At 43.3% G+C, this 22793-nt stretch overlaps 1 protein-coding gene across 1 annotated transcript; it reads right to left on the reverse strand.

Moving 5' to 3' along the window:
• Positions 1-777: 777 nt before the first annotated feature.
• On the reverse strand, positions 778-22094 carry LOC106598619 (coiled-coil domain-containing protein 12). Its single transcript, XM_082975882.1, has 7 exons — positions 21947-22094; positions 11598-11674; positions 6789-6868; positions 5155-5216; positions 4987-5021; positions 4801-4877; positions 778-1246 (listed from the first exon to the last, which is right to left on the reverse strand). The coding sequence occupies exons 1-7, from the start codon at positions 22028-22030 to the stop codon at positions 1164-1166; spliced, it is 498 nt and encodes a 165-aa protein (XP_082832008.1). The 5' UTR covers positions 22031-22094; the 3' UTR covers positions 778-1163.
• Positions 22095-22793: the final 699 nt, after the last annotated feature.

The raw sequence follows: 22793 nt of genomic DNA on the forward strand, positions 1-22793 counted from the left end.
GACCAGGACCCTATGGGCCCAGGGGTGCTATTTGGGACGCAAATCGAGAGTGAAGTAGGTAGCTAGCCCTGTGTGACAATATGATAAATAACAAAGTGCTGTTATAATATGTGCAATACAGATGTAGGATCTTAGATCACCCTGTTGCAGGAGAACTTTCCTGCAATGCAGGAAACATAAAACTTGTAATGTATTTGTAATTTCCGACTTGATTTTCCATTATGAGCAATGTAATCAACCCTTACAAAAAATGTCCATTAATTATAATCTACATAATAATTCACATCTCCTGTTGCTACAGGATTATTTTCCTGCTGTAGCAACCTGGCTCAAATTAAGATCCTACATCTGTAGCCTCCTTTGATAGAGAAATGTTGGTGTGTTTGGGGGACTGGTGGGAAGCACTTTGTGAAATAAATAGTTTTGCTCTTTTCAGGCCAATTTAGGTGCTTTAGATGTATAATTACTGAAATATCATCATACCAAAAATGTATTTGTTCATTGTAATGTTTTCCATCTTAGTTGAACCCGACAGTCAACTATTGGTTTAATAGTAACTTTTAATTCAGTAGAGTAGCAATACATTTCCTGTTGCAGTAACTTATTATACAAGTGGATTAGGGTCACTTTACAATCTGATTGGTTAAGGATCAGTTTTCAGCTGATTTTCCAAATAAATCTGGAATTTTACAAATGTGGGGGAACTCATTCTGTGTTGTCTGTTGTACTGTTGTAATATTTGACAGTCTCAGCAGAAAAGGTCACTAGACACAAACGTGGAGAAAATCCAAATCATTTTACTGGAAAAATAGAATTAAAAAGATGCATGAATAACAGACGATCCTTACAACAGCTGTATACAACAGTCCCCACAGGCTCTGCATCCCAAATGGCACCCTACTCCCTATCTAGCACACCACTTGTCAAAAGTAGTGCACTATACAGGGAATAGGGTGTCATTTGTGACACGTACTAGGACTAGACTTCAGAAGTCATCAAGGTGACATATCTAACTGGCATATTCACACTCCCCAGTAGCTTTAACAGCTACGGAAACCAAAAGTATCCGATTCCCACAACAAACATTCAGCTGTACAGAACAGGAACAGACACATTGGTAGGGTCAGATCCAGGATGGCGCGGTCCGTCTCTGGATTAAGGGGTCAGTCTGAGTCTCCCTCTGCTGTGACCCCTATGGCTCCCACAGCTCCAGCCAGCTCCTCCTCGCTGCCTTTCAGACGATCACCTGGACACACACACATCTATACTTCAGAAAAGGGTCTTGCACAAAATACAAATGAGCTGATATTGGAGTAGAGGAGACATAACTGTAGTGCCACAGCTGCTGTCACCATGTATTCTTCATTGTCTTTAGCTCCTACCGTGTTTATCATTTCACAACAAAACCCCAGGAAGGGCCCATTTTAGATAGTTTTACAGCCACTCCAGACTGAATCTATCCCTTGGTGCTTTCTGATGGAATATGTGGGCTAAAGCCAAATCTATTCTGAGAATGTAGATCACAGGAGGAATCACACCAGTTATGTCAAGTGGCGTCAAGCCTCCCTGGACTCTGGAATCCACAGAACAATTAGTCTGATACAGTCAGTAACTCCATGTTCAGACCAGTCATATATAGTCTGATACAGTCAGTAACTCCATGTTCAGACCAGTCATATATAGTCTGATACAGTCAGTAACTCCATGTTCAGACCAGTCGTATATAGTCTGATACAGTCAGTAACTAACTCCACGTTCAGACCAGTCGTATATAGTCTGATACAGTCAGTAACTAACTCCATGTTCAGACCAGTCATATATAGTCTGATACAGTCAGTAACTAACTCCATGTTCAGACCAGTCATATATAGTCTGATACAGTCAGTAACTAACTCCATGTTCAGACCAGTCATATATAGTCTGATACAGTCAGTAACTAACTCCATGTTCAGACCAGTCATATATAGTCTGATACAGTCAGTAACTAACTCCATGTTCAGACCAGTCATATATAGTCTGATACAGTCAGTAACTAACTCCACGTTCAGACCAGTCGTATATAGTCTGATACAGTCAGTAACTAACTCCACGTTCAGACCAGTCATATATAGTCTGATACAGTCAGTAACTAACTCCATGTTCAGACCAGTCATATATAGTCTGATACAGCCAGTAACTAACTCCATGTTCAGACCAGTCGTATATAGTCTGATACAGTCAGTAACTCACTCCATGTTCAGACCAGTCATATATAGTCTGATACAGTCAGTAACTAACTCCATGTTCAGACCAGTCATATATAGTCTGATACAGTCAGTAACTAACTCCACGTTCAGACCAGTCATATATAGTCTGATACAGTCAGTAACTAACTCCATGTTCAGACCAGTCATATATAGTCTGATACAGTCAGTAACTCCATGTTCAGACCAGTCGTATATAGTCTGATACAGTCAGTAACTAACTCCATGTTCAGACCAGTCATATATAGTCTGATACAGTCAGTAACTAACTCCATGTTCAGACCAGTCATATATAGTCTGATACAGTCAGTAACTAACTCCATGTTCAGACCAGTCATATATAGTCTGATACAGTCAGTAACTCCATGTTCAGACCAGTCATATATAGTCTGATACAGTCAGTAACTCCATGTTCAGACCAGTCATATATAGTCTGATACAGTCAGTAACTAACTCCATGTTCAGACCAGTCATATATAGTCTGATACAGTCAGTAACTCCATGTTCAGACCAGTCATATATAGTCTGATACAGTCAGTAACTAACTCCATGTTCAGACCAGTCGTATATAGTCTGATACAGTCAGTAACTCCATGTTCAGACCAGTCATATATAGTCTGATACAGTCAGTAACTAACTCCATGTTCAGACCAGTCATATATAGTCTGATACAGTCAGTAACTAACTCCATGTTCAGACCAGTCATATATAGTCTGATACAGTCAGTAACTCCATGTTCAGACCAGTCATATATAGTCTGATACAGTCAGTAACTCCATGTTCAGACCAGTCATATATAGTCTGATACAGTCAGTAACTAACTCCATGTTCAGACCAGTCGTATATAGTCTGATACAGTCAGTAACTCCATGTTCAGACCAGTCATATATAGTCTGATACAGTCAGTAACTAACTCCATGTTCAGACCAGTCATATATAGTCTGATACAGTCAGTAACTCCACGTTCAGACCAGTCGTATATAGTCTGATACAGTCAGTAACTCCACGTTCAGACCAGTCGTATATAGTCTGATACAGTCAGTAACTAACTCCACGTTCAGACCAGTCGTATATAGTCTGATACAGTCAGTAACTAACTCCATGTTCAGACCAGTCATATATAGTCTGATACAGTCAGTAACTCCATGTTCAGACCAGTCGTATATAGTCTGATACAGTCAGTAACTCCACGTTCAGACCAGTCGTATATAGTCTGATACAGTCAGTAACTCCACGTTCAGACCAGTCATATATAGTCTGATACAGTCAGTAACTCCACGTTCAGACCAGTCGTATATAGTCTGATACAGTCAGTAACTAACTCCATGTTCAGACCAGTCATATATAGTCTGATACAGTCAGTAACTCCATGTTCAGACCAGTCATATATAGTCTGATACAGTCAGTAACTAACTCCATGTTCAGACCAGTCATATATAGTCTGATACAGTCAGTAACTCCATGTTCAGACCAGTCGTATATAGTCTGATACAGTAACTAACTCCATGTTCAGACCAGTCATATATAGTCTGATACAGTCAGTAACTAACTCCATGTTCAGACCAGTCATATATAGTCTGATACAGTCAGTAACTAACTCCATGTTCAGACCAGTCATATATAGTCTGATACAGTCAGTAACTCCATGTTCAGACCAGTCATATATAGTCTGATACAGTCAGTAACTCCATGTTCAGACCAGTCATATATAGTCTGATACAGTCAGTAACTAACTCCATGTTCAGACCAGTCATATATAGTCTGATACAGTCAGTAACTAACTCCACGTTCAGACCAGTCGTATATAGTCTGATACAGTCAGTAACTAACTCCACGTTCAGACCAGTCGTATATAGTCTGATACAGTCAGTAACTAACTCCATGTTCAGACCAGTCATATATAGTCTGATACAGTCAGTAACTAACTCCATGTTCAGACCAGTCATATATAGTCTGATACAGTCAGTAACTAACTCCATGTTCAGACCAGTCATATATAGTCTGATACAGTCAGTAACTAACTCCACGTTCAGACCAGTCATATATAGTCTGATACAGTCAGTAACTAACTCCACGTTCAGACCAGTCGTATATAGTCTGATACAGTCAGTAACTAACTCCATGTTCAGACCAGTCATATATAGTCTGATACAGTCAGTAACTAACTCCACGTTCAGACCAGTCATATATAGTCTGATACAGTCAGTAACTAACTCCATGTTCAGACCAGTCGTATATAGTCTGATACAGTCAGTAACTCCATGTTCAGACCAGTCATACATAGTCTGATACAGTCAGTAACTAACTCCATGTTCAGACCAGTCATATATAGTCTGATACAGTCAGTAACTAACTCCATGTTCAGACCAGTCATATATAGTCTGATACAGTCAGTAACTCCATGTTCAGACCAGTCATATATAGTCTGATACAGTCAGTAACTCCATGTTCAGACCAGTCATATATAGTCTGATACAGTCAGTAACTCCATGTTCAGACCAGTCATATATAGTCCAAGCACACATTCCCTGTATTTAATACAATAACAAATACTCACGGATAAGTTCAGCGATGGCCTTCTGTGTTCTCCTCTCAAGCTTCTCCAGCTTCTTCGCCACGTCTCGCTTCAAATCCCTTCAATCAGAAACAGGACATTAGACCACAACAACAAGGCAAAGGGAAATTAACCAACAATTATACTTGTTATATTATGAAGTATAACGTCTTAGTCAAAATGTCTTACCAATCAGGTTTCCTGGGGGCTAGGTTGGCCAAATCCTATGGAGGAAATATGATCACATGTATTTAAAATGGTGGAAACTTAACATGAACACTAATCAAACAGTAGGCTATCTACTAACTGATCGCAGAGGGCTTTGGATATTTGAACTATTTAAAGATCACTACTTACCACTTCTTCAATGACTGACTCTGGTTTAGCTGCATCTAGCTGGTCCTTCACTTTCTCCTCCACTGGAATAACACAAAGCATGCCTTATGTACAGCTACATCCTGTAATAGTTACAGGACCAGTCAAAAGTTGGACACACCTACTCATTCCAGGGTTTCTCTTTATTTTTACTATTTTCTACATTGTAGAATAATAGTGAAGACATCAAAACTATGAAATAACACATGGAATCATGTAGTAACCAAATAAGTGTTAAACAAATCAAAATATATTTAAAAATGTTAGGTTCTTCAAAGTAGCCACCTTTTGCCTTAATGACAGCTTTACACACTCTTGGCATTCTCTCAACCAGCTTCAGGAGGAATGCTTTTCCAACAGTCTTGGAAGTCCTATATATGCTTTTCCCCACATATGCTGAGCACTTGTTGGCTGCTTTTCCTTCACTCGGCGGTCCAACTCATCCCAAACCATCTTAATTTAGTTGAGGTCGGGTGATTGTGGAGGCCAGGTCATCTGATGCAGCACTCCATCACTCTCATTCTTGGTCAAATAGCCCTTACACAGCCTGGAGGTGTGTTGGGTCATTGTCCTGTTGAAAAACAAATGATAGTCCCACTACGCCCAAACCAGATCGGATGGCGTATCGCTGCAGAATGCTGTTGAAGCCATGATGGTTAAACGTGCCTTCAATTCAAAATAAATCAGACAGTGTCACCAGCAACGCACCATCACACCTCCTCCTCCATGCTTCACGGTGGGAACCACACATGCGGAGATCATCCGTTCACCTACTCTCTGTCTCACAAAAACACGGCGGTTGGAACCAAAAATCTCAAATTTGGACTCATCAAACCAAAAGGACAGATTTCCACCGGTCTAATGGCCATTGCTCGTGTTTCTTGGCCGAAGCAAGTCTCTTCTTCTTATTGATGTCCTTTAGTAGTGGTTTCTTTACAGCAATTCGACCATGAAGGCCTGATTCACGCTGTCTCCTCTGAACAGTTGATGTTGAAATGTGTCTGTTTCTTGAACTCTGAAGCATTTATTTGGGCTGCAATTTCTGATGAACTTATCCTCTGCAGCAGAGGTAACTCTGGGTCTTCCATTCCTGTGGCGGTCCTCATGAGAGCCAGTTTCATCATAGCGCTTGATTGTCATTACTCTTTGCTTATTTGAGCTGTTCTTCTCATATTATTGACTTGGTCTTTTACCAAATAGGGCCATCTTCTGTATACCACCCTTACCTTGCCACAACACAACTGAATGTCTCAAACACATTAAGAAGGAAAGAAATTCCACAAATGAACAAGGCCCACCTGTTAATTGAAACTGGCTCTTCAATGCCAAGAGTGTGCAAAGCTGTCATCAAGGCAAAGGGTGGCTACTTCGAAGAATCTCAAATATATTTACATTTGTTTAACACTTTTTTGGTTACTGCATGATTCCATATGTGTTATTTCATAGTTTTGATGTCTTCACTATTATTCTACAATGTAGAAAATAGTAAAAATAAAGAAAAATGAGTAGGTGTGTCCAAACTTTAGACTGGTACTGTATGTACTCAACATCAGCACCACAGCAGTGCCTTCCCCAAGCTATTCTCTGGAAAGATCTCATCACTTCAGATGTCTCACCTGAAGCAGGTTTGGCCTTGGGCACCTGTCTCTCCTTCAGCTCTTCATCCTCTGGGGTGTAGTTCCTCAGCTTCAGCTCTCTGCTCAACACAAACACTGGCTTTACTGCTGTGCATTGGTTTACACCCATAAGCTATACTATAAGCAGGTGTGTGTGTGTGAGAGAGTGAGAGTACGGTAAAGCCCCAGGTGGTGGCAGTGAAGCCACATGTATTAGATCCTACTACAGAACCAGCTGGGGGACCTGAGGAGAGGAGGCAGTCTACAGACCTAAACCAAATGTATTAGGTCCTACTACAGAACCAGCTGAGGGACCTGAGGAGAGGAGGCAGTCTACAGACCTAAACCAAATGTATTAGGTCCTACTACAGAACCAGCTGGGGGACCTGAGGAGAGGAGGCAGTCTACAGATCTAAACCAAATGTATTAGGTCCTACTACAGAACCAGCTGAGGGGCCTGAGGAGAGGAGGCAGTCTACAGACCTAAACCAAATGTATTAGGTCCTACTACAGAACCAGCTGGGGACCTGAGGAGAGGAGGCAGTCTACAGACCTAAACCAAATGTATTAGGTCCTACTACAGAACCAGCTGAGGGACCTGAGGAGAGGAGGCAGTCTACAGACCTAAACCAAATGTATTAGGTCCTACTACAGAACCAGCTGAGGGGCCTGAGGAGAGGAGGCAGTCTACAGACCTAAACCAAATGTATTAGGTCCTACTACAGAACCAGCTGGGGACCTGAGGAGAGGAGGCAGTCTACAGACCTAAACCAAATGTATTAGGTCCTACTACAGAACCAGCTGAGGGGCCTGAGGAGAGGAGGCAGTCTACAGACCTAAACCAAATGTATTAGGTCCTACTACAGAACCAGCTGAGGGGCCTGAGGAGAGGAGGCAGTCTACAGACCTAAACCAAACACAGCTGCAGTTTGTCGTCTCTGGAGGTTACTATACCAGTCAGGGAATAAGGCCTCCCTTTATTCTGTTGAACACATCTCATTAGCATGATCCATCTGCTCAATGGGTTAGTCTGTCTCCAGCACAGTAGATACCAGCTGAGGAGAGAGCTGGTATCCCACATGCTACGATAGATTGGGTTAGTCTGTCTCCAGCACAGTAGATACCAGCTGAGGAGAGAGCTGGTATCCCACATGCTACGATAGATTGGGTTAGTCTGTCTCCAGCACAGTAGATACCAGCTGAGGAGAGAGCTGGTATCCCACATGCTACGATAGATTGTCATCTATCATCAAGGGCCCTCTTGGTGGAATTCTTTGAGCTTGGATGACATCTGTGTAGGATAGACAGATTGAGCCCAAAGACAGGAGAAAACCCAACCTTCAATGTATGCATCCCAAATCACCCTATTCTCTATATAGGGCCCTGGTCAAGAGTAGTGCACTATATAGGGAATAGTGTACTTTTGGGAACATGTCTTTGAATAGGGATTCCTCCTGAGGGAGTGAACAGTGATCTGAGCATGGATCAGTGTTGAAAGGAAAGAGGGAGACCTAGTCAGATGTACAACTAAATGCCTTCAACTGAAATGTGTCTTTTACATTTAACCCAACCCCTCTGAATCAGAGAGGTGTGGAGGAGGGCTGCCTTAATCAACATCCACGTCTTCAGGGAACACTGGGTTAACTGCCTTGTTCAGGGGCAGAACGACTGATTATTTACCTTGTCAGTTCGGGGATTCCATCCAGCAACCTTTCGGTTACTGGCCCAACGCTCTAACCACTAGTTGAGATGTAGGCTATAAGGTAGCTGGAGGAGACAGCAGAGAGCCTGTTGGGGATAGGTCTGGGTGTTGAGATGTAGACTATAAGGTAGCTGGAGGAGACAGCAGAGAGCCTGTTGGGGATAGGTCTGGGTGTTGAGATGTAGACTATAAGGTAGCTGGAGGAGACAGCAGAGAGCCTGTTGGGGATAGGTCTGGGTGTTGAGATGTAGACTATAAGGTAGCTGGAGGAGACAGCAGAGAGCCTGTTGGGGATAGGTCTGGGTGTTGAGATGTAGACTATAAGGTAGCTGGAGGAGACAGCAGAGAGCCTGTTGGGGATAGGTCTGGGTGTTGAGATGTAGGCTATAAGGTAGCTGGAGGAGACAGCCTGTTGGGGATTTGTCTGGGTGTTGAGATGTAGGCTATAAGGTAGCTGGAGGAGACAGCAGAGAGCCTGTTGGGGATAGGTCTGGGTGTTGAGATGTAGACTATAAGGTAGCTGGAGGAGACAGCAGAGAGCCTGTTGGGGATAGGTCTGGGTGTTGAGATGTAGACTATAAGGTAGCTGGAGGAGACAGCCTGTTGGGGATAGGTCTGGGTGTTGAGATGTAGGCTATAAGGTAGCTGGAGGAGACAGCAGAGAGCCTGTTGGGGGATAAGGCATCTATGAGAGCTAGCAGTCAACCAACAGGCAGGTCAATACTTGTGTGGATCCAGGCTGGAATGCTGTCATACTCTGGTCCACCACAGCTCAAAGCAGTCAGCTCAGAGCTACAGTGCATTCGTGCAGACCCCTTGACATTTTCCACATTTTGTTATGTTACAGCCTTATTCTAAAATGGATTCATTGTTTCCCCTCGTCAACCTACACACAATACCCCGTAATGACAAAGTGAAAACAGGTTCGCAAATTTATTAAGAATAAAAAACAGAAATACCTTATGTAAGTATTCAGAACCTTTGCTGTTAAACTCTAAATTGATCTCAGGTGCATCCTGTTTCCATTGCTCATCCTTCAGATGTTTCTACAACTTGGAGTCCACCTGTGGTAAATTCAACATGATTTGGAAGGGAACATTCCTGTCTATATGAGGTCCCACAGTTGACAGTGCATGTCACAGCAAAAACCAAGCCATGAGGTCGAAGGAATTGTCCGTAGAGATTCAAGACAGGATTGTGTCGAGGCACAGATCTGGGGAAGGGTACCAAAACATTTCTGCAGCATTGAAGGTCCCCAAGAACACAGTGACCTCCATCAGTCTTAAAAATGGAAGAAGTTTGGAACCACCAAGGCTCTTCCTAGAGCTGGCCGCATGGCCAAATTGAGCAATCGGGGGAGAAGGGCCTTGGTCAGGGAGGTGACCAAGAACCCGATGGTCACTCTGACAGAGCTCCAGAGTTCCTCTGTGAAGATAGGAGAACCTTCCAGAAGGCCAAACATCTCTGCAGCACTCCACCAATCAGGCCTTTATGGTAGAGTGGCCAGACGGAAGCCACTCCTTAGTAAAAGGCACATGACAGCCCACTTGGAGTTTGCCAAAAAGGCACCTAAAGGACTCTCAGACCATGAGAAACAAAATTCTCTGGTCTGATGAAACCAAGATTGAACTCCTTAGCCTGAATGCCAAGTGTCACATTTGGAGGAAACCTGGCACCATCCCTACGGTGAAGCATGGTGGTGGCAGCATCAGGCTGTGGGGATGTTTTTCAGCGGCAGGGACTGGGAGACTAGTCAGGATCGAGGGAAAGATGAACGGAGCAAAGTACAGAGAGATTCTTGATGAAAACCTGCTCAAGAGCACTCAGGACCTCAGACTGGGGCGAAGGTTCACCTTCCAACCGGACAACGCAGGAGTGGCTTGGAGACAAGTCTCTGAATGTCCTTGAGTGGCCCAGCCAGAGCCCAGACTTGAACCTGATCGAACATCTCTGGAGAGACCTGAAAATAGCTGTGCAGTGACGCTCCCCATCCAACCTGACAGAGCTTGAGAAGATCTGCAGAGAAGAATGGGAGAAACTCGACAAATACAGGTGTGCCAGGCTTGTAGCGTCGTACCCAAGAAGACTTGAGGCTGTAATCCCCGCCAAAGGTGCTTCAACAAAGTACTGAGTAAAGGGTCTGAATACTTATGTAAATGTGATATTTCCGTTTTTTCTTTTTAATAAACTTACCAACATTTCTACAAACCTGTTTTTGCCTTGTCATTATGGGGTATTGTGTGTAGATAAGGATTTTTTTATTTTTAAGAAAAAGGCTGTAATGTAATAAAATAACCTACAGGCTGGCCCTAGTGGTCAGAAAATGGGAGAAAACGGGACTGTTCATAATCGATCAGGCTACATGAAAGCAACAGGAAGACTTTGAGGACAACCACGTTTGCTGCATCACAACCATCTTGGCCTTTGATACCGCTGTTCTGCAATCTGAGCTCCCATGCAATTTTAATCACTACATGGTTGGTCACAAGATATCGCTCTCAGAAGACTAACAGAGGGGTGGAAAAAACATTTTCCAAGTCGCAAAGTGTTTGTAACCAGCGTCCATACCACAGCCAGTACTGTTCCACTCTCTTCAGTACTTCCTGAGTTTGACCCACAAAACAAAACACACAAACCCAGACTGCATCCCACACGGCACCCATAGGGCTCTTATCAGAAGCAGTGCACTAAATAGGGGATAGTGTGCCATTTGGAATGCAGCAGAGTGATTTGCAATGGCCAGCCTGTGAGTGCACTGCCAGCCCAGTGCTGCCTGGACTATCATTAAACATAAACAATGGAAAAACACGTCTGTCGTGTAGGAGGGAGGGAGGAAGAGATGGCTGCTCTTGTTCCTGCAGCTGAAACACAGAGCGCAGTCAGCTGCAGGCTATTTGTGCAGCTATTGTTTAACACAGGACACCTGCTCCAACCCAGAGTAAACACAGGACACCTGACTGGGAGGATGAGGTGCATTGGGAGACCTTGGGCTAATTCACTATAGGCACCCATCTGGAACAAAAACTGACAAACTACCTGAACTTGTCCTACATGAAATGCTTGTTTCCGTTTTCTGTACTAAAGAAAAGGACCCAGGAGAAACTAACCTGTGTCGCTCCTCTTCAGCTTCCTCCTCAGCCCGGTCCCTCTTCCTGTCTGGCTCCCCGTCCTCTCCATCTCTCACCTGTCAGGTGACAAAACACCGGGCTATTAAAAAGGTGACAAAACACCGGGCTATTAAAAAGGTGACAAAACATTGGGTTACCGAGGTGACAAAACATTGGGTTACCGAGGTGACAAAACACCGGGCTACCGAGGTGACAAAACACCGGGCTACCGAGGTGACAAAACACCGGGCTACCGAGGTGACAAAACACCGGGCTACAGAGGTGACAAACAGCGGGTTACTGAGGTGACAAACACCGGGTTACAGTGCGCATTAAGCAGCACCGCTGCTAAATCATGGCCGCCACTGCAAAATAATCTAAAAAAATAATTATATACTTTTTAGGATGGTCAAATGTTTTCAGTATAAACTTAAATTACTAAAACCAGATATATAGTATGTAGAAAAGATAATGGACCATAATATATATATATATATATATATATATATATATATATATATATACACATACACACACATATATATATATACACACTGCTCAAAAAAATAAAGGGAACACTAAAATAACACATCCTAGATCTGAATGAATGAAATAATCTTATTAAATACTTTTTTCTTTACATAGTTGAATGTGCTGACAACAAAATCACACAAAAATAATACATGGAAATCCAATTTATCAACCCATGGAGGTCTGGATTTGGAGTCACACTCAAAACTAAAGTGGAAAACCACACTACAGGCTGATCCAACTTTGATGTAATGTCCTTAAAACAAGTCAAAACGAGGCTCAGTAGTGTGTGTTGCCTCCACGTGCCTGTATGACCTCCCTACAACGCCTGGGCATGCTCCTGATGAGGTGGCGGATGGTCTCCTGAGGGATCTCCTCCCAGACCTGGACTAAAGCATCCGCCAACTCCTGGACAGTCTGTGGTGCAACGTGGCGTTGGTGGATGGAGCGAGACATGATGTCCCAGATGTGCTCAATTGGATTCAGGTCTGGGGAACGGGCCAGTCCATAGCATCAATGCCTTCCTCTTGCAGGAACTGCTGACACACTCCAGCCACGAGGTCTAGCATTGTCTTGCATTAGGAGGAACCCAGGGCCAACCGCACCAGCATATGGTCTCACAAGGGGTCTGAGGATCTCATCTCGGTACCTAATGGCAGTCAGGCTACCTCTGGCGAGCACATGGAGGGCTGTGCGGCCCCCCAAAGAAATGCCACCCCACACCATGACTGACCCACCGCCAAACCGGTCATGCTGGAGGATGTTGCAGGCAGCAGAACGTTCTCCACGGCATCTCCAGACTCTGTCACGTCTGTCACATGTGCTCAGTGTGAATCTGCTTTCATCTGTGAAGAGCACAGGGCGCCAGTGGCGAATTTGCCAATTTTGGTGTTCTCTGGCAAATGCCAAACGTCCTGCACGGTGTTGGGATGTTAGCACAACCCCCACCTGTGGACATCGGGCCCTCATACCGCCCTCATGGAGTCTGTTTCTGACCGTTTGAGCAGACACATGCATATTTGTAGCCTGCTGGAGGTCATTTTGCAGGGCTCTGGCAGTGCTCCTCCTGCTCCTCCTTGCACAAAGGCAGAGGTAGCGGTCGTGCTGCTGGGTTGTTGCCCTCCTACGGCCTCCTCCACGTCTCCTGATGTACGGGCCTGTCTCCTGGTAGTGCCTCCATGATCTGGACACTACGCTGACAGACACAGCAAAACTTCTTGCCACAGCTCGCATTGATGTGCCATCCTGGATGAGCTGCACTACCTGAGCCACTTGTGTGGGTTGTAGACTCCGTCTCATGCTACCACTAGAGTGAAAGCACCGCCAGCATTCAAAAGTGACCAAAACATCAGCCAGGAAGCATAGGAACTGAGAAGTGGTCTGTGGTTACCACCTGCAGAACCACTCCTTTATTGGGGGTGTCTTGCTAATTGCCTATAATTTCCACCTGTTGTCTATTCCATTTGCACAACAGCATGTGAAATTTATTGTCAATCAGTGTTGCTTCCTAAGTGGACAGTTTGATTTCACAGAAGTGTGATTGACTTGGAGTTACATTGTGTTGTTTAAGTGTTCCCTTTATTTTTTTGAGCAGTATATATATATATATATATAAATAAACACACATATACTACCATTCAAAAGTTTGGGGTCAATTAGAAAAGTTCCGAAAGAAAAGCACTTTTTTGTCCAGTCAAATATCAAAATGCTCAGAAATACAGTGTAGACATTGTTAATGTTGTAAATGACTATTGTAGCTGGAAAGTGCAGATTTTTAAAAAATGGATTATCTACATAGGCGTACAGAGGCTCATTATCAGCAACCATCACTTCTGTGTTCCAATGGCACGTTGTGTTAGCTAATCCAACTTTATCATTTTAAAAAGGCTAATTGATCATTAGAAAACCCTTTTGCAATTATGTTAGCACAGCTGAAAACTGTTGCTCTGATTAAAGAAGCAACTGGCCTTCTTTAGACTAGTTGAGTATCTGGAGCATCAGCATGTGGGTTTGATTAGCGGCTCAAAATGGCGTGAAACAAAGAACTTTCTTCTGAAACTCGTCAGTCTATTCTTGTTCTGAGAAATGAAGGCTATTCCATGCGAGAAATTGCCAAGAAACTGAAGATCTCGTACAATGCTGTGTACTTCTCCCTTCACAGAACAGCGCAAACTGTCTCTAACCAGAATAGAAAGAGTGGGAGGCCTCAGTGCATAACTGAGCAAGAGGACAAGTACATTAGAGTGTCTAGTTTGAGAAATAGACGCCTCACAAGTCCTCAACTGGCAGCTTCATTAAATTGTACCCGCAAAACACCAGTCTCAACAGTGAAGAGGTGACTCCGGGATGCTGGCCTTCTAGGCAGAGTTGCAAAGAAAAAGCCAGATCTCAGACTGGCCAATAAAAAGAAAAGATTAAGATGTGCAAAAGAACAGACACTGGACAGAGGAAGACAGGAAAAATGTGTTATGGACAGACAAATCTAAGTTTGTCACAAATGAGAACATTCGTGAGACGCAGAAAATATGTTGGAGGAGGCAATGTGATGGTCTGGGGGTGCTTTGGTGGTGGTAAAGTGGGAGATTTGTACAGGGTAAAAGGGATCTTGAAGAAGGAAGGCTATCACTCTGTTTTGCAACACCATGCCATACCCTGTGGACGGTGCTTAATTGGAGCCAATTTCCTCCTACAACAGGACAATGACCCAAAGCACAGCTCCAAACTATGCAAGAACTATTTAGGGAAGAAGCAGTCAGCTGGTATTCTGTCTATAATGGAGTGGCCAGCACAGTCACTGGATCTCAACCCTATTGAGCTGTTGTGGGAGCAGCTTGACCGTATGGTACGTAAGAAGTATCCATCAAGCCAATCCAACTTGTGGGAGGTGCTTCAGATGACCTCAACAAATGGACCACTAGAATACCAAAGGTCTGCAGGGCTGGTATTGCTGCAAATGGACCACTAGAATACCAAAGGTCTGCAGGGCTGGTATTGCTGCAAATGGACCACTAGAATACCAAAGGTCTGCAGGGCTGGTATTGCTGCAAATGGACCACTAGAATACCAAAGGTCTGCAGGGCTGGTATTGCTGCAAATGGACCACTAGAATACCAAAGGTCTGCAGGGCTGGTATTGCTGCAAATGGACCACTAGAATACCAAAGGTCTGCAGGGCTGGTATTGCTGCAAATGGACCACTAGAATACCAAAGGTCTGCAGGGCTGGTATTGCTGCAAATGGACCACTAGAATACCAAAGGTCTGCAGGGCTGGTATTGCTGCAAATGGAGGATTCTTTGACAAAAGTTTGCAGGACACAATTATTATGTCATTTTTTAAAAATCATTATTTATAACCTTGTCAACATCTTGACTATATTTCCTATTTATTTTGCAACTAATTTCATGTATGTTTCCATGGAAAACAAGGACATTTCTAAGTGACCCCAAACTTTTGAACAGTAGTATGTATGTATGTATGTATGTATGTATGTATGTATGTATGTATGTATGTATGTATGTATGTATGTATGTATGTATGTATGTATGTATGAATAAGATAATCTTTGAGAATTAACAACCACTAAAAAAAGCAGTCGGGGAGAATCTAAAATTCCCCAAATGGCATGGTCCCCCCATTAAGTTTGTTTTAAGGTTTGGGTCACTAGTCCCCTGTCCCCACTAGACAGTAAGTAATAAGGATCATGTCTTCCTTCAAGGCTAACTTCTCTCCAGGACACTAACACAATACTTTGTTTTACTGCTGCTGTTTCATTATGTTACTTTTATTACCTTTTTTTTAAATTTATTTTTAACTTAAACTTATTTTTCTTTAAAAGTTTTTAAAGCATTGTTGGTTAAGAGCATGTCAGTAAGCATTTCACTGTAAGGTCTAGTACATCTGTTGTATTCGGTGCATGTGACAAATACAATTTCATTTGATGATTCATTACCTTTTTGAGGTAGGCCCATTTGGGATTCAAATAGAAACATTACATTATGGGCTTGAGTAACATGGGTTTGAGGGCTGTGAAATACAAATAATGAGATCCTTGAAAAACATAGGAGTTGGTCTGAAAAATCAATACAGCCTAACTGTCACGCAAACTGTGATGGAGTTAGTAAAACTATCCAGGCCACAAGACAGGAGTGGTTCCCTGTATGAAAACATGTCACCATAAAACATACACATGTAAACAAAAAGTCGTTTTTTTTAAATATCAGAACATTGTTGACCGTGACCCAAGTCACAAAACATAACAATGAGGACTAGCAGGACTCCTCCCAGTCCTGCGTTTTCCTGGAGAGGCTTCCTGTCCACCAGCTGGAACAATCAAAACGGACTCATTCTCCAGTACAGTACAACAATCACATGCTGCAGGAATGTCAACAGCCGTTCATCAAGAATAGCCAAGCTGCTGGGCCAAGCCCACTGGTGTTCCCCTTCAACAGGGCGGTCACTGGCTGGCTTAGCCAAACACACTGAAGGACATTCCCTGATTGTGTTGCAAATGGCAACCTAGTCAACAGAGCCCTGGTCAAAAGAAGTGCACTATATAGGGCGTAGGGTGCCATTTGGGAGGGAGACCAATTCTAACGGCCAAAACGGTGACTTGCTTGCCCTTGGAACAAACAACACATATAGTGTCATTTGGAGGACATTTGCAGCAGTAGAACAAGCAGCATATAGTGTCATTTGGAGGACGTTTACAGCAGCAGAACAAGCAGCATATAGTGTCATTTGGAGGACGTTTACAGCAGTACAACAAGCAGCATATAGTGTCATTTGGAGGACGTTTACAGCAGCAGAACAAGCAGCATATAGTGTCATTTGGAGGACGTTTACAGCAGTACAACAAGCAGCATATAGTGTCATTTGGAGGACGTTTACAGCAGTAGAACAAGCAGCATATAGTGTCATTTAGAGGACGTTTACAGCAGTAGAACAAGCAGCATATAGTGTCATTTGGAGGACGTTTACAGCAGTACAACAAGCAGCATATAGTGTCATTTAGAGGACGTTTACAGCAGTAGAACAAGCAGCATATAGTGTCATTTGGAGGACGTTTACAGCAGCAGAACAAGCAGCATATAGTGTCATTTAGAGGACGTTTACAGCAGTAGAACAAGCAGCGTATAGTGTCATTTGGAGGACGTTTACAGCAGTAGAACAAGCAGCATATAGTGTCATTTGGAGGACGTTTACAGCAGTAGAACAAGCAGCATATAGTGTCATTTGGAGGACGTATACAGCAGTAGAACAAGCAGCATAGTGTCATTTGGAGGACGTTTACAGCAGCAGAACAAGCAGCATATAGTGTCATTTGGAGGACGTTTACAGCAGCAGAACAAGCAGCATATAGTGTCATTTGGAGGACGTTTACAGCAGCAGAACAAGCAGCATATAGTGTCATTTAGAGGACGTTTACAGCAGCAGAACAAGCAGCATATAGTGTCATTTGGAGGACGTTTACAGCAGTAGAACAAAAAAACAATGTAAACAACAAGACTGAGGCTCAAGGAGGAAGCTGTTAAGTGGACTTTGGTTGTGTTGGTCGCACTCAGTCACACTGGTAGACTACATACAGTGTGTGTGTGTGTAACTGATAAAAGCCAAACTCTTTTAGGCATAGGGACCGGCATAGGGACCGGCATAGGGACATTTACAAGAACTGACTGATGGTGGCTCAATGTCAAATCAATTTGTCACATGCTTGGTAAACAACAGGTGTGGACTAACAGTGAAATGCTTGGTAAACAACAGGTGTGGACTAACAGTGAAATGCTTGGTAAACAACAGGTGTGGACTAACAGTGAAATGCTTGGTAAACAACAGGTGTGGACTAACAGTGAAATGCTTGGTAAACAACAGGTGTGGACTAACAGTGAAATGCTTGGTAAACAACAGGTGTGGACTAACAGTGAAATGCTTGGTAAACAACAGGTGTGGACTAACAGTGAAATGCTTGGTAAACAACAGGTGTGGACTAACAGTGAAATGCTTGGTAAACAACAGGTGTGGACTAACAGTGAAATGCTTGGTAAACAACAGGTGTGGACTAACAGTGAAATGCTTGGTAAACAACAGGTGTGGACTAACAGTGAAATGCTTGGTAAACAACAGGTGTGGACTAACAGTGAAATGCTTGGTAAACAACAGGTGTGGACTAACAGTGAAATGCTTGGTAAACAACAGGTGTGGACTAACAGTGAAATGCTTGGTAAACAACAGGTGTGGACTAACAGTGAAATGCTTGGTAACAACAGGTGTGGACTAACAGTGAAATGCTTGGTAAACAACAGGTGTGGACTAACAGTGAAATGCTTGGTAAACAACAGGTGTGGACTAACAGTGAAATGCTTGGTAAACAACAGGTGTGGACTAACAGTGAAATGCTTGGTAAACAACAGGTGTGGACTAACAGTGAAATGCTTGGTAAACAACAGGTGTGGACTAACAGTGAAATGCTTGGTAAACAACAGGTGTGGACTAACAGTGAAATGCTTGGTAAACAACAGGTGTGGACTAACAGTGAAATGCTTGGTAAACAACAGGTGTGGACTAACAGTGAAATGCTTGGTAAACAACAGGTGTGGACTAACAGTGAAATGCTTGGTAAACAACAGGTGTGGACTAACAGTGAAATGCTTGGTAAACAACAGGTGTGGACTAACAGTGAAATGCTTGGTAAACAACTGGTGTGGACTAACAGTGAAATGCTTGGTAAACAACAGGTGTGGACTAACAGTGAAATGCTTGGTAAACAACAGGTGTGGACTAACAGTGAAATGCTTGGTAAACAACAGGTGTGGACTAACAGTGAAATGCTTGGTAAACAACAGGTGTGGACTAACAGTGAAATGCTTGGTAAACAACAGGTGTGGACTAACAGTGAAATGCTTGGTAAACAACAGGTGTGGACTAACAGTGAAATGCTGACTCACGGGCCTTCACAACCATGTAGAGAGAAAGAATTGAGAAATAATAGAAAAGTTAAACACATAATAATAAATACACAATGAGTAACGATAACTTGGCTGTATACACAAGGTACCAGTACCTAGTCGATTTCCAGGGGTACGAGGTAACTGAGGTAGATATGTACATATAACTAGGAATAAAGTGACATATAACTAGGAATAAAGTGACATAAACAGTAGCAGCAGTGTATGTTATTAGTCAAAAAGGTTAGTGCAAAAAAAGGGTCAATGGAGATCATTAAATATTTTACTAAATAGCTACCCGGACTAACTATTAAGCAGTTTTATGGCTTGGGGGGGGGGGGGGGGGGGGGTGGTAGGGTAGGGACGTCCCAAGGATCCCTATCTCAGTCTGATGTCCCTACATGCTTCAAGATGTCCACCATTGTTCCTGTACCCAAGAAAGCAAAGGTGACTAAACTAAATGACTATCACCCCGTAGCACTCACTTCTGTCATCATGAAGTGCTTCGAGAGACTAGTTAAGGATCATATCACCTCCATCTTACCTGACACCCTAGACCCAGTTCCGTTTGCTTACCACCCCAATAGATCCACAGACGATGCCATCGCACTGCCCTATCCCATCTGGACAAGAGGAATACCTATGTCAGAACACTCATTGACTATAGCTCAGCCTTCAACATTATAGTACCCTCCAAGCGCATCATTAAAGTCGGCGCCCTAGGTCTGATCACGGCCCTGTGCAACTGGTTCTTGGCCACCCCCAGGTGGTGAAGGTAGGAAACAACACCTCCACTTCACTGATCCTTAACACAGGGGCCCCACAAGGGTGCGTGCTCAGCCCCCACCTGTACTCCCTGTTCACCCATTACTGCATGGCCATGCACGCCTCCAACTCAATCATCAAGTTTGCAGACGTCAACAGTAGTAGGCCTGACTACCAACAATGACTAGACAGCCTACAGGGAGGAAGTGAGGACCCTGGCGGAGTGGTGCCAAGATAATAACCACTCTCTCAACAAAATGAAGGAACTGATCATGGACTTCAGGAAACAGCAGAGGGCGCATGCCCCGATCCATATCGACTGGACCGCAGTGGAGAAGGTGGAAAGCTTCAAGTTCCTCGGCTTCAAGTTGCAAAGCTCCAAGTTGCTTAACTTGGGGCGGCAGGTAGCCTAGTGATTAGAGCGTTGGACTAGTAACCGAAAGGTTGCTGATGAGGTAAAACCACCTGATACGGCAACTGCACCGCCACATGGCTCTCCAGAGGGCGGTGCGGTCTGCCCAACGCATCACCGGGGGCACACTACCTGCCCTCCAGGACATCTACAGCACCCGATGTTACTGGAAGGCCAAAAATATCATCAAGGACATCTACCACCCGAGCCACAGCCTGTTCACCCCGCTATCATCCAGAAGGCGAGGTCAGTACAGGTGCATCAAAGCTGAGACTGAGAGACTGAAAAAGCTTATATCTGAAGGCCATCAGACTGTTAAATAGCCATCACTACCCGGTTACTCAACCCTGTGCCTTAGAGGCTGCTGCCCCATATACATAGACATGGACACATTGGCCACTTTAATAATGGAACACTAGTCACTTCAATAATGTTTACATACTGCTTTACTCATCTCATATGTATATACTGTATTCTATTCTACTGTATTTTAGTCAATGCCACTCCGACATTTGCTCGTCCTAATATTTATATATTTCTTAATTGCATTCTCTAACTTTTAGATGTGTGTGTATTGTTGTGAATTGTTAGATACTACTGCACTGTTGGAGCTAGGAACACAAGCATTTTGCTACACCCGCAATAATGTCTGCTAAATATGTGTTTCCAATACAATTTGATTAGGAAGTCCAGGATCCAGTTGCAGTCGGAGGTGTTCAGTTCCAGGGTCCTTAGCTTAGTGATGAGCTTGGAGGGCACTATGGTGTTGAACTCTGCACTGTGACCTTAGCTTAGTGATGAGCTTGGAGGGCACTATGGTGTTGAACTCTGCACTGTGACCTTAGCTTAGTGATGAGCTTGGAGGGCACTATGGTGTTGAACTCTGCACTGTGACCTTGGCTTAGTGATGAGCTTGGAGGGCACTATGGTGTTGAACTCTGCACTGTGACCTTAGCTTAGTGATGAGCTTGGAGGGCACTATGGTGTTCAACTCTGCACTGTGACCTTAGCTTAGTGATGAGCTTGGAGGGCACTATGGTGTTGAACGCTGCACTTTGACGTTAGTCAATGTATTCTTACATGAACAGATTGCGTCATCTGTGGATCTGTTGGGGCGGTATGCGAATTGGACTGGGTCCAGGGTGTCTGGGATGATGGTGTTGATGTGAGCCATGACCAGCCTTTGAAAACATATCATGGTTACAGATGTGCTCACTAAGGGGCGAGTCATTTAGACAGGTTGTTGCTAGCAAATCCCATGACCAGTTATCAAAACAACTCGAGAGAACAAAATTGAGCATTCTCATCTAATATCAACAGTTGATTAATGAACTAACATGTTTTAGTAAATTATCCCATCATAGCTGGCTAGCTAATTTCACCATCAGTTCACAACTAGCTAACTAGCATAGCAAGCTAATACAGACAGCTAGTTAGCTAGCCTAGTAGTTATCTAACTAGATAACCATGTAGAATCTGTTATTTGAGATTCCAGTTAATCCGTTTTGCACAGCTAACGTTAGCTAGCTATGTACATTTCAAACGAATGTCAAGAGCAATGCTGTGTGTAATTAGCTCCTGTTATTTCCATCAGCTAGCTAACGTTACCTAGCTAACTCAAACAGCTGGTAGCGAGCTTGCTAATTCTATGTTTGTACTGTTTACAACACAGACAATGTTATTGCTGGGTGATACTCACTTGAAGTTGTCGACCTCTCAAAGCTTTAAGTCTTTCTTTCCTTTTTAATGCTTGTTCCTGCAGTGAACCAACCGATTGCTCCATTTTTGTTTCACGTTGTGTTGAAGTGGTTCGGAAATCGATTCATAGGACTAGCTAGTAGCAACTCTCAAAGGTTTAGAAGCGAGTGCTGAGCGCATCGATTCATGGCCTGAACATCTGAGCAAATAGGCAGGCTACTGGGGGATACTGTATTAAATGATGTGCAAAATAATAACACACTAATATAGTCAGAATATCTTATAAAATATGTATTTTTTTTAAACCTATGTATTTACTAGAGCAAAATTAGAAGGAAAAAATTATTCCAAATTAGAAAGGCTGCAAAGCCTGCAATAATGTCACAAGACATCATGATCAACAATCAGGCCTATATAATGTTTTTCATTGCAAATAAAACATCAAACTGTATGGTTGCCTTGTACAACATTGTTTACTGAGCAAATATGCAGGGGTGCAAAAATTAACATTTCATTTGATCTTGGCAGGCTTTTTATTTGAAATAAGTTGTGGTTCAGTTGACCCTGGTCAACCAGTCGACTGCCTGCCCCTCTCCCAGCCTTTAATTGGCTCGATGGAAGTTCTGTCAATCTCTAGTGAATTTTTGTTTTCATTTCAACAGCTTTCCACTTGTGATGTGTAGGACGTCTTGCACAAGATTGATGTTTAAAAAAAATCCACTGGGGCTGATTTGCTTGATCCTTTCTTGTTGCAGCTTTCTGCTCCTCTGATTGTAGAATAAGAACTATTATTTTTAACCTTACAATTATTCCTGGTACAATCCCCCAGGTCTGGAAGGTGGCCCATA

Source organism: Salmo salar, chromosome 05 (assembly GCF_965601325.2).
Source record: "Salmo salar chromosome 05, fSalSal1, whole genome shotgun sequence".
In the NCBI taxonomy this organism is placed as follows: Eukaryota; Metazoa; Chordata; class Actinopteri; order Salmoniformes; family Salmonidae; genus Salmo; species Salmo salar.